Source organism: Hemiscyllium ocellatum, chromosome 6 (assembly GCF_020745735.1).
Source record: "Hemiscyllium ocellatum isolate sHemOce1 chromosome 6, sHemOce1.pat.X.cur, whole genome shotgun sequence".
Taxonomy (NCBI): domain Eukaryota; kingdom Metazoa; phylum Chordata; class Chondrichthyes; order Orectolobiformes; family Hemiscylliidae; genus Hemiscyllium; species Hemiscyllium ocellatum.
In genome coordinates this window covers 91478892-91495445 of record NC_083406.1, presented here as the reverse complement: position 1 = coordinate 91495445, position 16554 = coordinate 91478892, and the positions used below count along the sequence as shown (strand labels likewise).

The following is a 16554-nucleotide window of genomic DNA, read 5'->3' as shown; positions in this document are numbered from 1 at the left end:
AAGGGAACTTGTTGTAAATGAAAACTTAGAGGAGCTGGGATACAATCTTGACCAGATCAAGATCGATGAAGTTGATGTGCTAGAAATTTCGGAAAGCATTAAGATCGATAAGTCCCCAGGGCCAGGCCAGATTTATCCTAGGCTGCTCCGGGAAGCGAGAAAGGAGGTTGCTAAGCTGCCTGCAAGGATATTTGCTGCTTCACTCTCCACAGAGGTTGTACCAGAGGATTGGAAGGAGGCGAATGTTGTTCCTCTTTTCAAGAAGGATAATAGGGAAATTCCTGGCAATTACAGACCAGTCAGTCTTACGTCTGTGGTCAGAAAAGTTTTGGAAAGAATTCTGAGGAATAGGATTTATGACACTTTGGCAAAGTATAGTGTGATTAAAGGCAGTCAGCATAGCTTTGAGGGGGGCAGGTCATGCCTCACAAATCTTATTGAGGTCTTTGAGGAGGTGTCTAGACAGGTCGACGACAGTTGAGCAGTGGATGTGGTCTATATGGATTTCAGCAAGGCATTTGATGGGGTTCCCTATGGTAGGCTCATTCATAAACTCAGGAAGTATGGGATACAGGGAGATTTGGCTATCTGGATCCAGAATTGGCTGGGTGACCGAAGGCAGAGTGTGAGTGTAGATGGAAAGTATTCTACCTGGAGGACAGTGTTGAGTGGGGTCCCGCAGGGCTCTGTACTTGGGCCTCTACTCTTTGTAGTTTTTATAAATGACTCGGATGACCAAGTTGAGGGGTGGGTTAGTAAATTTGCAGATGACACAAAGGTTGGAATTGTCTTCGACAGTATAGGGGGCTAGATTTTACTGGTCCTCAGATGCTGCATGAACTGCTGCGCTTTTCGAGCACCACTAATCCAGAATTTGTTTTCCAACATCTGCAGTCATTGCTTTTACCTCGAGGGCTACTGCAGGCTGAAGCGCAACATAGACAGGAAGCAGAGATGGGCTGAAAAATGGCAGATGGAGTTCAACCTGAATAAATGCGAAGTGATGCATTTTGGAAAGTTGAACTTGAATGTTGAATATAGGATTAAAGACAAGATTCTTGGCAGTGTGGAGGAACAGAGGGATCTGGGTGTGCAAGCACATAGATCCCTCAAAGTTGCCACCCAAGTGGATAGGGTTGTTAAGAAAGCATATGATGTTTTGGCTTTCATTAACAGGGGGAAATCAAGGTTAAGAGCTGCGAGGTTTTGCTGCCGCTCTACAAGTCCCTGGTGAGACCACACTTGGAATATTGTGTCCAGTTCTGGTTGCCCTGCTATAGGAAAGATACAGAGGCTTTGGAGAGGGTGCAAAGAAGGTTTACCAGGATGCTGCCTGGACTAGATGGCTTGCCTTATGAGGAAAGGTTGAATAAGCTTGGACTTTTCTCTCTGGAGAAAAGAGTGAAGAGAGGAGACCTGATCAAAAGGATGAAAGGAATAGATAGAGTCAATAGCCAGAGACTTTTTCCTCAGGGTAGGATTGACTGGTACGAGAAGTCATAGTTTGAAGATATTAGGATGAAGGTATAAAGGAGACGTCAAAGGTAGGTTCTTTACGCAGAGAGTTGTGAAGCATGGAATACGTTGCCAGCTGTGGTGGTGGAAGCAGAGTCACCGGGGACATTTATGCGACTGGTGGACATGCACATGGATAGCAGTGAGTTGAGGGGTGCATAGGTGAAGTTACAATATTTTATATTAGGATTAAATCTTGGCACAACATCGTGGGCCAAAGGGCCTATTCTGTGCTGTACTTTTCTATGTTCTCCCCTTCAGAAAATAGTCCATGCTTCAATTCTTCTTACTAAAGTGCATGATCTCACACTTTCTTACATTGTACTCCATCTGCCACTTCTTTGTCGACTCTCTTAACCTGTCCAAATCCTTCTGCAGCCTCCCCACCTCCTCAATACCACCTGCCCCTCTACCTATCTTTGTATCGTCTGCAAATTTAGCCATGATGTCTTCAATGTGGAGTGGCTGAAAAACGTAAATGGAAGAAATCACACTCTAAAAAAGTTTTGAACTCAATATGGACTCATTGCTGCATAAACTGAACACTGCATTGTTTGACTCAGAGGTGAGGATGTTACCAGTGAGCTATGGTTATCCTGTTTTCTGGTCATGAATGATCAAACTCATTCAAGGCATTTATATACACCACTTGAAGTTGGAAGTGTTGTAATGAACTTTGAGAAATTATGTATCACTTCAAATCAGAAAGGGGTACAGTTAAAAAAAAAACCCATGTTTATTTATTGCATCTTTTCTGTCAAAAGTGAAAGAATGCTTAGAAAATGCTCACAAATATTCAGGACAGACTTCAGGTTCCACTGGGTCACTGTTCCAACTGGATTAAATCGCAGCCACACTACATCACAGCACACTTGTTCTCATCTGACCGTGTCAAGACTCAACAGAAAACAACTGACCTTCTTTCTGAAATAGGGCCCTGGCTGTTACAAGAGTATCAACCAAGGCCTAAAATCTCTAATCCAGTTCATATTGTATAGCTGAAAACAATATCTCATCAACCAATTGAGGAAATTATTGAAAAGTACGATATTCCAATGCTTCCATATTAAAACTTTGGCAAAAATTAGAAGATGTCATACGGCACTAAAACCATATCATTACATTTGCTAGTTAGGAGCACAGCACTTAAATAACATAATAGAATGACCACAATATGACAGAATTCATCATCAAGATGAAAAATGATGCAGTTAATTCTGAATCCAAATAGAGGAAACTACAACAGTATGAGGCACGAGTTGGCTATGTCAGGTGGGGAACATTATTTCAAAAGGGCTGGAAAACATTCAGAGTTAACATGGCTGAACTGTAGCCATTGCTTGTTCTTGTCTGGCACAAAGTAAAATGAGGAGTCATGGCTTGGCAACCTTCAGAAGGGAAATTAGATAGTATTAGATCTACGGAAGAAGCATATAAATTGGTCCAAAAAAGCACCCGAGGAGTGGCAGCAGTTTATATTTCAGCAAAGTATGACAGTAATCTTGGAGGGAATATAAAGATAGACTGTAAAGGTTTCTTTAGAAACATACAAAAAAAAACGATGGGTTAAGGCAAATGTAGGTCTCTTATGGTCAGAAAGGAAAATTTATAATAAAGGAGCAAAGAAATGGCTGATCGAGTAAACACAGTTTGGTTCTACCTTCACAGAGGACGCAAATTACATATCAGAAATGTAAGGGGCTAAGAGAGTTGCTTAGAAATGGAACAAATCTAAATTTATTGATATTGTGACACCAATATCCAGTTTTTGAACAACAGATTGGTGGTCACTTTTAGCGAACGCTACACATCAGATTGTCAATAAATGCTTGAAAAAGTGCAGACAACATCCCTGACAGTTCAGCTGGTTAAAAGGAATTTATAAACTTATCGAATGAGAACAAAAGACTAAGGTTCATTTGTTTATCTATGTTGAATCAGTTACTCTGAAAAAGGTGTCAGCTGGAAAAATTCCTAAAACCACTGCATCCTACTCAGAGGAACATACAGAAAGCTATAATGCTTAAAATGCGATATTGAATGACAATAGGATTGAAGTTACTGCAGCACCCTATGTAGCCAATCAAATCAGCATTTACTCAGAACATTGGTTTACATGAACAGCTATTTGAGATAATGCATTAAGAAACATACATTATCAACTTTTGCAGAGCAAAGGAATTGTATGGCATAAAAATAAATTGACAAAAAAAAAATTCAAAAACAGTGACTTTTCAAACATGTGGAAGTACTTATCATTGTCATCATGACAAATGAAAGAACCAGCGTAACAAGTTATCACAGTGCAATGGATAAAGGGGAATTGGACAAAAGACATGACATAAGTCTTGGGACTAATTTTGGGAGCCATTTTTGCAAGCTTGTCAGAGTATACTATTTTTCCATTGGTCACAACTTTGCCAAAAAGAGTTAATTCTGTGTGAGGACAGTTAAGTATAAGTTCGAAAAATTATAGTACACTGCAAAATTTGTTTTTCTCACAAGGTAAAAAGCAGCATTTGAGAAACAAGAATTTTTATCTTACTAATAATGTTTGTTTGGAGCATAATATCGGTTTTTAACATTTGTAAATAAAACCTACCCACACATAACAGAGTATGGAAATTGAATGAAATCGTTAGTAAAAAATATCAAGACTCATTTTCAAGCTAAAACCTCCATTCTGCAATACTTTCAATATAAACATTAAAATTTTTAGTCATAAAACTAAAAAAACCATGTCAACTTACTTACTTCTTTATATCTGGAAGTCAGAAATTTTTAAAAATCCAATCCACTGACAAAAATGGCAATTACATTTTAAGATAGATAAAGCCACTTACATTCATTACCAGTGCACATAACTGAAACTGTTCTAGTGTAATGATTTCATAGTAACAGGGCTCCTGTGCTAATTTCAAAACAGCACAACCAGCTGCCAGACGCAAACGTGACATATCAGGTTTGCTGCAAAAGAACACAAAAACAGAAAAGTTATTTGGACAGTCATCTCTAATTTAGCCCCAATGTAGCTGATGACCTTACTTGTGTTCAATACAAGATTTTAAATAGACGTGACTAATTATTAATCATCTTGCTTCTATATAAAAAACTTATTCAATTTGATAATATTTCTGAGCAAAAACACATTAGCTGCTCATATAACTCACTCTGGTTTCACTTTAGGTAAATAAATCTTTTGTTAAGTACATTTTGCTATTTAACACTAAAACTACATACGAATTCCCAGCAAGGCACCAGAATAAATATCGCAGATTACTAAACAGCAAATAACTGTAATGTCCACATGTTCAATTTTTTTAAAAAATTGAATCGACAACTAAACTAAAGCCATAGTGAAATTAGGCCTAGACAGATGGCTTTCTCTTGTGAACAAAAAGCTATACATATTGTGATTAAAAACCTGGCAAGCTAATTTACAAATGATTTGACACTCTGTTCCATCCTCATGGCAGATAGTTATGAGGAACTAGAGTTTTTCAGAGGCTGTTACATGAATGCATAGCCCAAGAACTAGATTGAAATCGAGCCCAGATTTCATTCCATCCACTAAGTCCTTGAAATGAAGTGTGGGTAATGTTACTTCAGTATCTAGTCCACAACAGAATAATGCAACATTTAATTCCAATAATTTGATCCGTCCTTCAAACAAGCAAAATATTTTCTAATAGAGGCTTGGAGTTTCCTTTGTGGTCATAACCAAAACCTATTATCATCCCTATTTTACTGACGTCAAGTAAGGTCCAAACATCAGCACATGTTTAAATTTAAGTGAGTAAATAGTGTAAACAAACACACCAAGAAAAGCTATGGATTCCCAGCATACATAGACTCTCATATTTAAGGAAGTAAAGTGTCAACTCATTTGACCATCATTCATATTCATCAGGCACAGAAGCTTAGGAACCTATAATCCGGGAACCTTTTCAATTGTTAAATGTGACTTCAGAAACAATCACAGAATGGTTACAGCACAGGACGTAACCCTTTACTGGTCATATCTCAGAAGCAGCAATTCACCTAATACTGCTCCTCCACCTTCTTCCTGTATGCCTTGTTGGGAATGCATAGCCCTTAAAAATAACTGAAGGAATCTGGAAGAGATGAAGGAAATGGACAATTCCTGGCATTAGGAGGGCAATATGACAAATATATCAATATGGCAAACCAAGCTTTTAAGAGATAACATGAGGTTTACGGATTTAATTGCTGGACAAACTGGTTTGGAAGATGCTTTATGCATTATGCTGCCAAGCAATAGTCTCAGGTTTGGATATTTTCCATTATTTCTATCAGTTGAAGAGAAACCTTTAAGCTGGAAAGGCCATACTCTGGAGCCTCCTAAAAAGCAAGTAGAAAACTATAAACTGCAAGGATCCTTTTCTCTTGGTTGTAACATCATAAGAACCTCAAAAAGCAAATTATCAGAATATTCAACAGAATCTCATCAACTCCAGTCTGATTTAAGATGTCATTTATTCTGTGGCTGTTAGCATTTCAATCTTATCACCTGGAGATCGATTACAAAAGTTCTTCCCATTTTTATCCTTCGAGTTTGGAGACTTGGTGCACCATGGCTTTTTTTCCCCAGTTGTTAAACAGTTCGACCTTCGCAACGCACGTGTTGCTGAAGTTCTTCATCCCCTCAACAACACTCAATTTTACTTCTACAGTCCAAACCTTCACATTCTTCTGAAAGTATGGCATGCAGAACAGGATACTCTTCTCCAGTCAAGACTGAACACATGCATTTTAAAAAGGTTAACATATCCTCCATGTTTAGTTACCTATGGTCCACTGATACAGTCAATCATACTGCTTTCTTTATTAACGACTCTCTCAACCTATCCAGTTATCTGAGCAAGTATGCCCGCCAGGTTTTTCTGTTCCTGTAATAACCTATGGAATTGTACCCTTTATTTTGTATTGTCTCTCTACATTCTTTGTGACAAAATTCATTGCACTTCTCTGCATTAAATTTGATCTGACATTTGCCCACCCATTCCACCAACTTGTCGATGACCTTTGAAGTTCTACACTACCCCTTCCACAGTTTAGAACACTTTCAAATTCTGTACCATCTACAAGTTTGAAAATTATGCCCTATACATCAAGGCCATAAAAAATCCGTGCAAAGAAATAAGAAAATCAAGCAGATCAGAAGAAAGATACATTCCAAAACTCAAAAAGTGACAATAAAACAAACCACATTCTTTCCAACACAGCACGTCAATGATATCAGATCATAAGAAATATGTAACAGCCATGATATTTACTTCTATTAGTGCTAAGAATTCCCCCATTTTGCAATGAATTTTGCTTTCATTCAAATAAAGAGCTTTTAATTCTGTCTCTTCAATGAAAAGAAATCCTCTGAGCAAATACAGTTGGTGGCTTCTTGCATTTAGACTTGGGATGAGATTAGCAGCGTGAAGAAGTTTGGAAGGACAACTGTAAAAAGACTGCAAGTTTGTCCTGAAGAATTATACTTGAGGCAAAACATTAACTCTCTCTCTCCACAAATGCTGCCAGACCTACTGAGATTCTCAAGCATTTTAGAACATAGAAAAGTACAGCACAGAACAGGCCCTTTGGCCCATGATGTTGTGCCGTGATTTAATCCAAATGTAAAATATAGTAACAACCTACGCACCCCTCAACTCATTGCTATTCATGTCTATGTCCATCAGTCGCATAAATGTCCCCAATGACTCGGCTTTCACCACCACCATGACTGGCAACGCATTCCATGCATTCACAACTCTGTGTAAAGAACCTACCTCTGATGTCTCCTTTGTACCTTCCTCCTAATATCTTCAAACGATGACTCCTTGTACCAGTCAATCCTGCCCTGGGGAAAAAGTCTCTGGCTATTGACTCTATCTATTCCTCTCATTATTTTGTACATCTCGATCAGGTCTCCTCTCTTCCTCCTTTTCTTCAGAGAGAAAAGTTCGAGCTTATTCAACCTTTTTTCATAAAGCAAGCCATCTAGGCCAGGCAGCATCCTGGTAAACCTTCTTTGCACCCTCTCCAAAGCCTCTGTATCTTTCCTATAGTAGGGTGACCAGAACTGGACACAATATTCCAAGTGTGGTCTCACCAGGGACTTGTAGAGCTGTAGCAAAACCTCGCGGCTCTTAAACACAATCCCCCTGTTAATGAAAGCCAAAACATCATATGCTTTCTTAACAATCCTATCCACTTTGGTGGCAACTTTGAGGGATCTATGTATTTGCACACCCAGATCCCTCTGTTCCTCCACACTGCCAAGAATCCTGTCTTTAATCCTATATTCAACATTCAAGTTCAACTTTCCAAAATGCATCACTTCGCATTTATCCAGGTTGAATTCCACCTGCCATTTCTCAGCCCAGCTCTGCTTCCTGTCTATATTGCACTTCAGCCTGCAGTAGCCCTCTATACTATCGACAACAGCTCCAATCTTTGTGTCATCTGCAAATTTACTAACACACCCCTCAACTTCCTCATCCAAGTCATTTATACAAACTACAAAGAGTAGAGGCCCATGTACAGAGCGCTGCGGGACCCCACTCAACACTGTCCTCCAGGCAGAATACTTTCTATCTACAATCACACTCTGCCTTCTGTCACCCAGCCAATTCTGGATCCAGATAGCCAAATCTCCCTATATCCCATCCTTCCTGACTTTATGAATGAGCCTACCATCGGGAACCCCATCAAATGCCTTGCAGAAATCCATATACACCACATCCACTGCTCGACCGTCGACCTGTTTTGACACCTTCTCAAAAACCTCAATAAGATTTGTGAGGCATGACCTGCCCCTCACAAAGCCATGCTGACTGCCTTTAATCACACTATACTTTGCCAAAGTGTCATAAATCCTATTCCTCAGAATTCTTTCCAAAACTTTGCTGACCACAGACGTAAGACTGACTGGTCTGTAATTGTCAGCGATTTCCCTATAACCCTTCTTGAAAAGAGGAATAACTTTCGCCTCCTTCCAATCCTCTGGTACAACTCCCATGGAGAGCGAGGAGGCAAATATCCTTGCAGGCAGCTTAGCAACCTCCTTTCTCACTTCCTGGAGAAGCCTAGGATAAATCTGGTCTGGCCCTGGGGACTTATCAATCTTAATGCTTTCCGAAATTTCTAGCACACCAACATCAATCTTGATCTGGTTAAGACTATATCCCAGCTCCTCTAAGTTTTCATTTACAACAAGTTCCCTTTCCTTGGTGAAAATTGAAGCAAAAACTCATTAAGGCTTCGCCTATCTGCTCAGACTCCACATATAAGTTCCCTTCGCTATCCCGATCGGCCCTACCTTCTCCCTGACCATTCTCTTATTCCTCACGTATCAGTAAAACGCCTTTGGGTTCTCACTAATCCTTCATGCCAAGCCTTTATCGTGCCCCCTCCTGGCTTTCCTCAGTCCATTTCTGAGCTCCTTTCTAACAAGCCTCTAAAGCTGTGCTAGATCCTTGCTTCTTCCACCTTACATAAGCTGCCTTCTTCCTTTTGACAAGAAGTTCCTCTGTTCTCGTCATCCAAGGTTCCTTAAATCTTACCTCTTCTTACCTGTCTCAGAGGAACAAATTTGTGCATCACTCGCAACAACTGCTCCTTAAATAGTCTCCACATGTCTGCTGTACCCTTTCTGTTGAACAATTGCTTCCAGTCTATACTTCCCAATTCCTGTCTGATAGAGTCATAATTTCCTTTTCCCCAATTGACTATCTTCCTTTGGTAATTACTCCTTTCACTTTCCAAGGATATGCTAAATGTGAGGCAGTTGTGATCATGGTCACCAAAATCTTCTCTCACCACAAGATCTGACACCTGTCCTGGCTCGTTGCCGAGCACCAAATCCAAAATGGCCTCTCCCCTCGTCAGTTGGTTGACATACCGAGTAAGAAAACCCTCCTGAACACGCCTGACAAAACTGGCTCCATGCAAACCATCGACACTTAGGAGGTTCCAGTCAATACTGGAAAAGTTGAAAACACCCATAACAACAGCCCTGCTACTTTTGCATTTTTCCAGAATCTGCTCGCCTATGAGATCTTCAATCTCTCTACTGCTATTAGGTGGTCTGTAGAAAACCCCCAATGCGGTGGCTGTTCCCTTGCTGTTCCTAACTTCCACCCCTACTGACTCAGTAGACAAACCTTCCTCAACAACCTTGGTTTCTGTAGCTGTGATGCACATTCTGATTAGCAATGCTACACCCCCTCCTCTTTGTTCACCCTCCCTGTTCTTTTTAAACGTTCTAAACCCTAGAACATCAAGCACCCATTCCTGTCCCTGTGAAACCCACATCTCAGTTATGGTCACAACATCATAGTCCCAAGTACTGATCCATGCTCCAAGTTCATTACTCTTATTTTGGACACTCCTTTAATTAAAGCAGACACACTTTAACCGATCCCTTTGTTTCATTGCGTGAGAAACCTTCCTTTTAGATTCAATATATCCTGTCACTGTCACATCTGTAACTGACCCCCTCCCAGACATGTGGCTCTGATTCCCACCCTCCTGCCAAATTAGTTTAAACCCTCCCTATAAAAGAAGACCATGTAGTCTTGGGCATACTGATTTATATGTGTACCGCATATGCAACAATTATCAGTTTGTGTTCAGATTACATGCATTTCTGGGAATTCCAGACCCAGCAAGGCAAAGGTTCATACAAGCTGAAAGTCTGATACTGAGGTTAAAACATGTCCTCAGAACTCCACAGGATCTAACCAAAGCCATCCACTGTCAAGATTAAAAGCAAAAAATTTGAATCATCTCTGATTATATTCCCACATGCAGGAATGGTTTCTTTTGATTCGTAATTTATGCAAGTACAGAGCTAATAAGGACAATTCAGCTTACCTAGCTGCTTAAACCCATTAACCACTTTTAAAAGCAGCAAACACAGGAAACACTCAGCAGGTCCAACAGCATTTTTAGGAAGTAGAACAGTTAATATTTCAGGTTAACTAACTTAAAACTCACACCTGAAATGTTAACAGCTTCTCTTTCCACAGTATGCCCTGATTTGCTGAGTCCTTACACAAAAACTTTAGGCTCGCATTGCTAGGATCTGCAGCACTTCATTTTTCTTCCACTTAATCACCTACTCTTCCAAATATCTATTCATCAACTGAACTATTTCTTCCAACTTATTTGGCTCCACTGCTTCATTGAATAGTCTGCTACACATGTGCCTTAACTACTTCATGACAAAGGTGACAAAACAAACCTATTCTCTTTTTCGAAAACTTTTTGAGCACTTTTCCTGATGAAGGGCTTATGTCCGAAATATTGATTTTCCTGGCCCTCAGATGCTGCCTGACCTGCTGTGCTTTTCCAGCACCACACTCTTGACTCTGGTCAGCTTATAATCAGAGTTAAATTTATGAATTCCTTTATCTACTCAGTACAAAACACACTGAATGGAAACCAAGTTTTATACTGTAACCATAATTTTCTATGGAACTATCTACTCACCCTGTGAGCTGATATACAAAACAATACACAAGTGAAAAGCATTTAGCTGATTATTACAAACCTAATTTTCCCCTGTTCTGTCAAGTCACCATCACTATGTAGTATAGCCGTTAATAGTCTCAAGGTAGAGGTTCCTGATTTATTTATATTGGTCCTCATTCCCATCAACCACCGCACCATCATCTTCATGGCCTGTATCTGTAAAATAAAGAAATCAACTTTGAAGCATTTAAAAATAAGTGAGCTCAAAGTGTATTTTGGCACTTTGCCAAAGGGAGCAACTCTACCTCACTGCCAGGGAACCAGGTTTAATTCTACCCTTGGGTGACTGTGCAAACACCACACAGACAGACATTCTCCTCGTGCCTGCATGGGTTTTCTCCAGGTGCTCCAGTTTTCTGCCCCAGTCCAAAGATGTGCAGGTTAAGTGAATTGGCCAAGCTAAATTGCCCATAGTGTCCAGGGATATTCAGACTAGGTGGATTAGTCATGTAAACATCAAGGGCTATAGGAATAGTGTGGTACGCTTTTCAGGCAGTCAGTGTGGACTTGACAGACCAAATGGCCTGCTTCCACACTGCAGTGATTCTATAATACTTTTCTACACAATTTTGACCATGTTAAACAGTTTTGGCAAATAATTTATGTTCCATTCAATGAACTATTCTTTTAGTGGACATTCAGAGCTACATACCTAGCTGACCCTGCAGATTGTTTGAATCATTGCACTTCAACCTACCATCTCTATGAGTGAGTAACTGGCGACTTAACTGATTCCACTTTTAATTATTTCACAATATAACTGGTCTGAGGCTCAAGTATTCATAAGAACTTTATTGCTCTTAACCACACTGCAACCAAAGCTCATCATAACTGGAGGGAAACAAAATTCTGATAAGATACTATTGTTGGGGAGTCCTCAATGTTTGAAAAGACATTTGATTGTGTTTCTTATACTCAAGGGGAAAAGTGAGGACTGCAGATGCTGGAGATCACAGCTGAAAATGTGTTGCTGGAAAAGCGCAGCAGGTCAGGTAGCATCCAAGGAATAGGAGAATCGACGTTTCGGGCATGAGCCCTTCTTCAGACATGAGGGTTCAGTCCTTGGGGAAATGAAATCCAATCTTCATGCTGAAAATACCTTACATGCTGTTGTGTGGACATGGTATCACCATGCTAAAATGGGACAGATTTCAAACAAATCTAACAATTCATCTAGGAGGTGCTGTGGGCCATCAACAGCAGCAAAATTGCACTCCAGCATTATATGCAACCTCATGGCCCAGCATATCTCCCACTCAACCATTACCATCAAGTCAGAAGATCAACCCTGGTTCAATGGAGAGTGCAGGTGGGTATGCCAGGAGCAGCACTAGGCACACCTGAAGGTGAGATATCAACCTGGTGAAGCCACCAAACAGATCTATTTGTATGCCCAACAGCATAAAGTGACAGACAGAGCTAAGTGATCTCACAACCAACAGATCAGATCTGAGCTCTCGCAGTCCTGCACATCCAGTTGAGAACAGTTGTTGGTGATCAAGTAACTTACTGGAGACAGATTTGCCAAATCCAGTCAGGAATTGTGGTGGACAATTAAAAAGCTCACTGAAGGATGTGGCTCCACAAATATTGCCATCCTCAAATGATGGGAAAGACCAGCGCATCAGTGCAAATGAGAAGGCTGAAGCATTTGCGATAATCTTCAGCCAGAAGTACTCAGTTGATGATCTATCTCAGCCTTCTCCAGGTCCCTTCCATCAGATAGAAGATAAAAAAAGTAAAAACACGTACCAATAGATTCAAGAACAGCTTCTTCCCCACTGTTGTCAGACTATGAATGGACCTCACATTCATTACAGTTGATCTTTCTCTGTACCTTCCCTGCATCTTCAACACTAGGTCCTGCAATCTGTTCTATTCCTCTGAGGCACTTAAAAGGTTATGATGTGTCTGGTTAGCCCATAATACAATACATTTCACTGTATCTCACTACATGTGATAATAAATCAAATCAAAATAACAGTTGCCAGTCTTCAGTCAATTTGATTTACATCACAAATGAGGAAGAAACAGTTGGAAGCACTGAATACTGCAAAGTCTCTGATCCAGTACTGAAGACTTGTGCTCCAGACCTTGCTACACTCTTAGCCAAGTTGATACAGTTACCTAATAATATGAAAAATTGCTCCATTATGACCTGTATAGAAAAAGCAGGACAAATACAACATGGCTAATTACTGCTCCCATCAGTCTACTCTTGATGTTAAGTAAAATGATGGAAGGCTTCGTTGACAGTGTTGTCACACAGCACTTGCTCAACAAAAACTTATTCATTGAACGCCCAGTTTGGATTCTGCCAGGGCAATCGACTCATTACAACCTTGGTTCAAACATGGACAAAAAGCGCTGAATTCCAGACAGAGAAAATGACAGCCCTTGATATCAAGACAGCATTTGACCAAGTGAGGCATCAAGCAGCCCTAGCAAAACTGGAATTAATGGGCATCAGAGGACACATTCTGCTGGTTGGAGTCATACCTGGTCAGTCAGGTCAGTTCCAGGATGTCTCTGAAGGAGTTTCTCAGGTTTCTGTCCTTGAATCAATCACGTCCAGCTATTTAATCAATTACTCTCTCTCCATTTCAGCACCATTTGCTTGGGCTAAAGAGTAGTAACATTTGCACCAGACCAATGTTAAACAATGACAATATCACCACTGCCCCATGACATTCTGTGGTGTTACCATCACTGAATCGTCCACTAACAACATTTAGTGGGTTACCACTGGCCAAAGGCTGAACTGAACTCATGATAAAATACATTGGGTACAACAGCAGACAAGAAGCTAGGAATTGCAGCAAGCAACCACCTCCGTCTCCCTCTAAGCCTCTCCACAATCTGCAAAGCAGAAGTCATGAGTCTGTTGGAAATCTCCCCACTTGTCTGGATGGGTGCAGCTCCAACATCACTCAGGAAACTGGACACCATTCAAGACAAAGTAACCCATTTAACTGTTTGTAGATTTGGTGCTAATCAGTCCACCACCAACACTCAATGGACAATGCTGATACTACCTACAAGATGCAATGCAGAAATTCACCAAAGATCCTTAGACTTCACCTTCCAAACCCAAAACCACTTCCATCAAAAAGGATAAGGACAGATACATAGGAATACCACCACCTGCCAGCTTCCCTTAAAGTCACATACCATCCTGACTTGGAAACAGACCACTGTTGCTTCATTGTTGCTAGGCCAAAATTCCAGGATGCCCTCCCTCATGGCATTGTGGATCTATGTACAGCACATGGACTGCAGCGACTCAAGAAGGCTGCTCACCACTATTTTTCTAAGGGTAAAGAGGGATGGGCAATAGATGCTGCACTAGTGATACCAATATCCTATGAGCGAGTAAGAAACACCCTTGTCCTATAAAACAGTAGCAAAACGATCTTTTTATTTTCCACTCCCCTAGCAATAGGCAACAACATTGTATTTACTTTCTTTATCCTTTGTTGTTGGGGTACACTAGCTTTCTGTGGCTTGTGAACCAGGACACGCAGATGCCTCTGTATCACAAAGATCTGAAATCTCCACTGAATTAAATAATACACTGCCTTTCTATTCCTTCTGACAAAACGTACAAGTTCATATTTTCTCATGTTATACTCAGTCTGCCAAATATCTTCCTCCACTCACTTAACCTATTTACACTTCTGCAGACTCCAATTATGCAATAATCCTCTTACTACAAGAGATAGTGCAAGATAGCAGATGAGGACGCATCCCACCCAGATCGTCTCAACGCCTTCTTTGCTCACTTTGAGCTGAATTTTGGCAGAGAGGTAACACCTATTCCAACAGGTCCTGATGAACCTATCCCAATAGTCACTGCATCAGAGGTCAGATCAGTTTTCCTTCATGTGAATCCAAGGAAAGCGATGGGACCAGACGGAGTACCAGGCCGTGCACTCAGGGCATACACAGATCAATTGGCACAGGTTTTCTCGGACATCTTCAACCACACCCTGCAGCAGGCCACTGTCCCTGCCTGTTTCAAGAGGGCCAACATTATCGCTGTGCTTAAGAAGGCTCATGCAGCATGTCTCAATGACTACTGCCAGTGGCCCTAACCTCAGTGGTCATGAAGTGCTCTGAAAGGCTGGTCATGGCTTTAATCAACTCCAGCCTCCCCATTATTCTTGACCCTCTCCAATTTGCCTATCAAACCAACAGATCCAGGTCAGATGCCACATCACTTGCCCTTTATTCCTCCCTAGAACATCTTGACACCAAGAACAGCTCCATAAGAGTACTACTCATTGACTACAGTTCAGCCTTCAACAATACTATCGCCTCGATTCTGATTACTAAACTTAGTGATCTCGGACTAAGCCCTACTCTCTGCAACTGGATCCTCTGTCACCTGTGGGTCAGGAAACTATTGTGAAGATTGGGATGCGTAAACAGCCCACTGCTGTACTCACTGCATACCCATGACTGTGCTGCCAAATTCTTGACGAATGCCATTTACAAGTTTGCGAATGACACCATCATAGTCAGTTGAATCTCAGATAGCGATGAAACAGACTACAGATGGGAGGTGGAAGACCTGGAAAAATGGTCCACTGAGAACAACTGCTACTCATGCCCCCCTACAAATTAATAGCAGAGATGGAATGAGTGGAGTGTGTCAAACTCCTGGAAGTGGTCATCCACACAAGCTTTCTTGGACTCTTCATGTGGACGTACTGGTTACAAAGGCCAAACAACGTACCATCATCCTCAGGCAGCTGAGGAAATTCAGCATGACGGCGAATACCCTTGCCAACTTTTATAGGTGCCATAGAGAGCATTCTGTCTGGATGTATCACTACCTGGTATGGCAACTGTACCATTCAAGATCAGAGACAGCTATAGCGAGTGGTGAACTCAGCTCGGACAATCACAAAAGCCAACCTCCCATCTCATAGAATCCATCTACCAGGCCCACTGTCAAGTAAAGGCCGTCAGCATTCTTAAAGAGCCAACCCACCCTGGCAACCTCTTTTCTGCAACCTCTACCATCAGGGAGAAGGTACAGAAGACTGAACACATGCACCAGCCTGCTTTGAAACAGTTTCTACCCTCATGTTGTTAGAACACAGAATGGACTCACACACACTTAACATTCATCTGTACCTGTGTTTTTGTTTTTGCTGCTGTTGACCTATTATTATCTATGCCAATTAGTTATGTGATCTGCCTGTATTGCTTGCAAGACAAAGCTTTTCACTGTGCCTCAGTACAATTCAATTCACTTCAATTCAATTCACAACCTACTTTGCTACCCTCCAGCAAATCTATTTGAAATCTTGGATGAAGGAACAAACACAAGATCATAGCCTCAGCACTGATTTCTGTAACACTCCACCCATCGCATGTCAGCAACTTGAAACTAATCCATTAGAAGTACTATTTTCTAACCAATCCTCTTTCCAGACTCTTATGTTGCCTCTAATATCACAGACTCTTATTTTGCACTGAAAT

General features: G+C 40.9%; 1 protein-coding gene across 1 annotated transcript in view; it reads right to left on the bottom strand.

Moving 5' to 3' along the window:
• pds5b (PDS5 cohesin associated factor B) overlaps positions 1–16554 on the bottom strand; it is a 237068-nt gene that overhangs the window by 53656 nt on the left and 166858 nt on the right. Inside the window, exons 23-24 of the mRNA XM_060826137.1 lie at positions 11084–11220; positions 4359–4482 (exon numbers count right to left, since the gene is read on the bottom strand). Coding sequence (XP_060682120.1) covers positions 4359–4482; positions 11084–11220 — 261 coding nt within the window. The remainder of the gene's footprint in view (positions 1–4358; positions 4483–11083; positions 11221–16554) is intronic.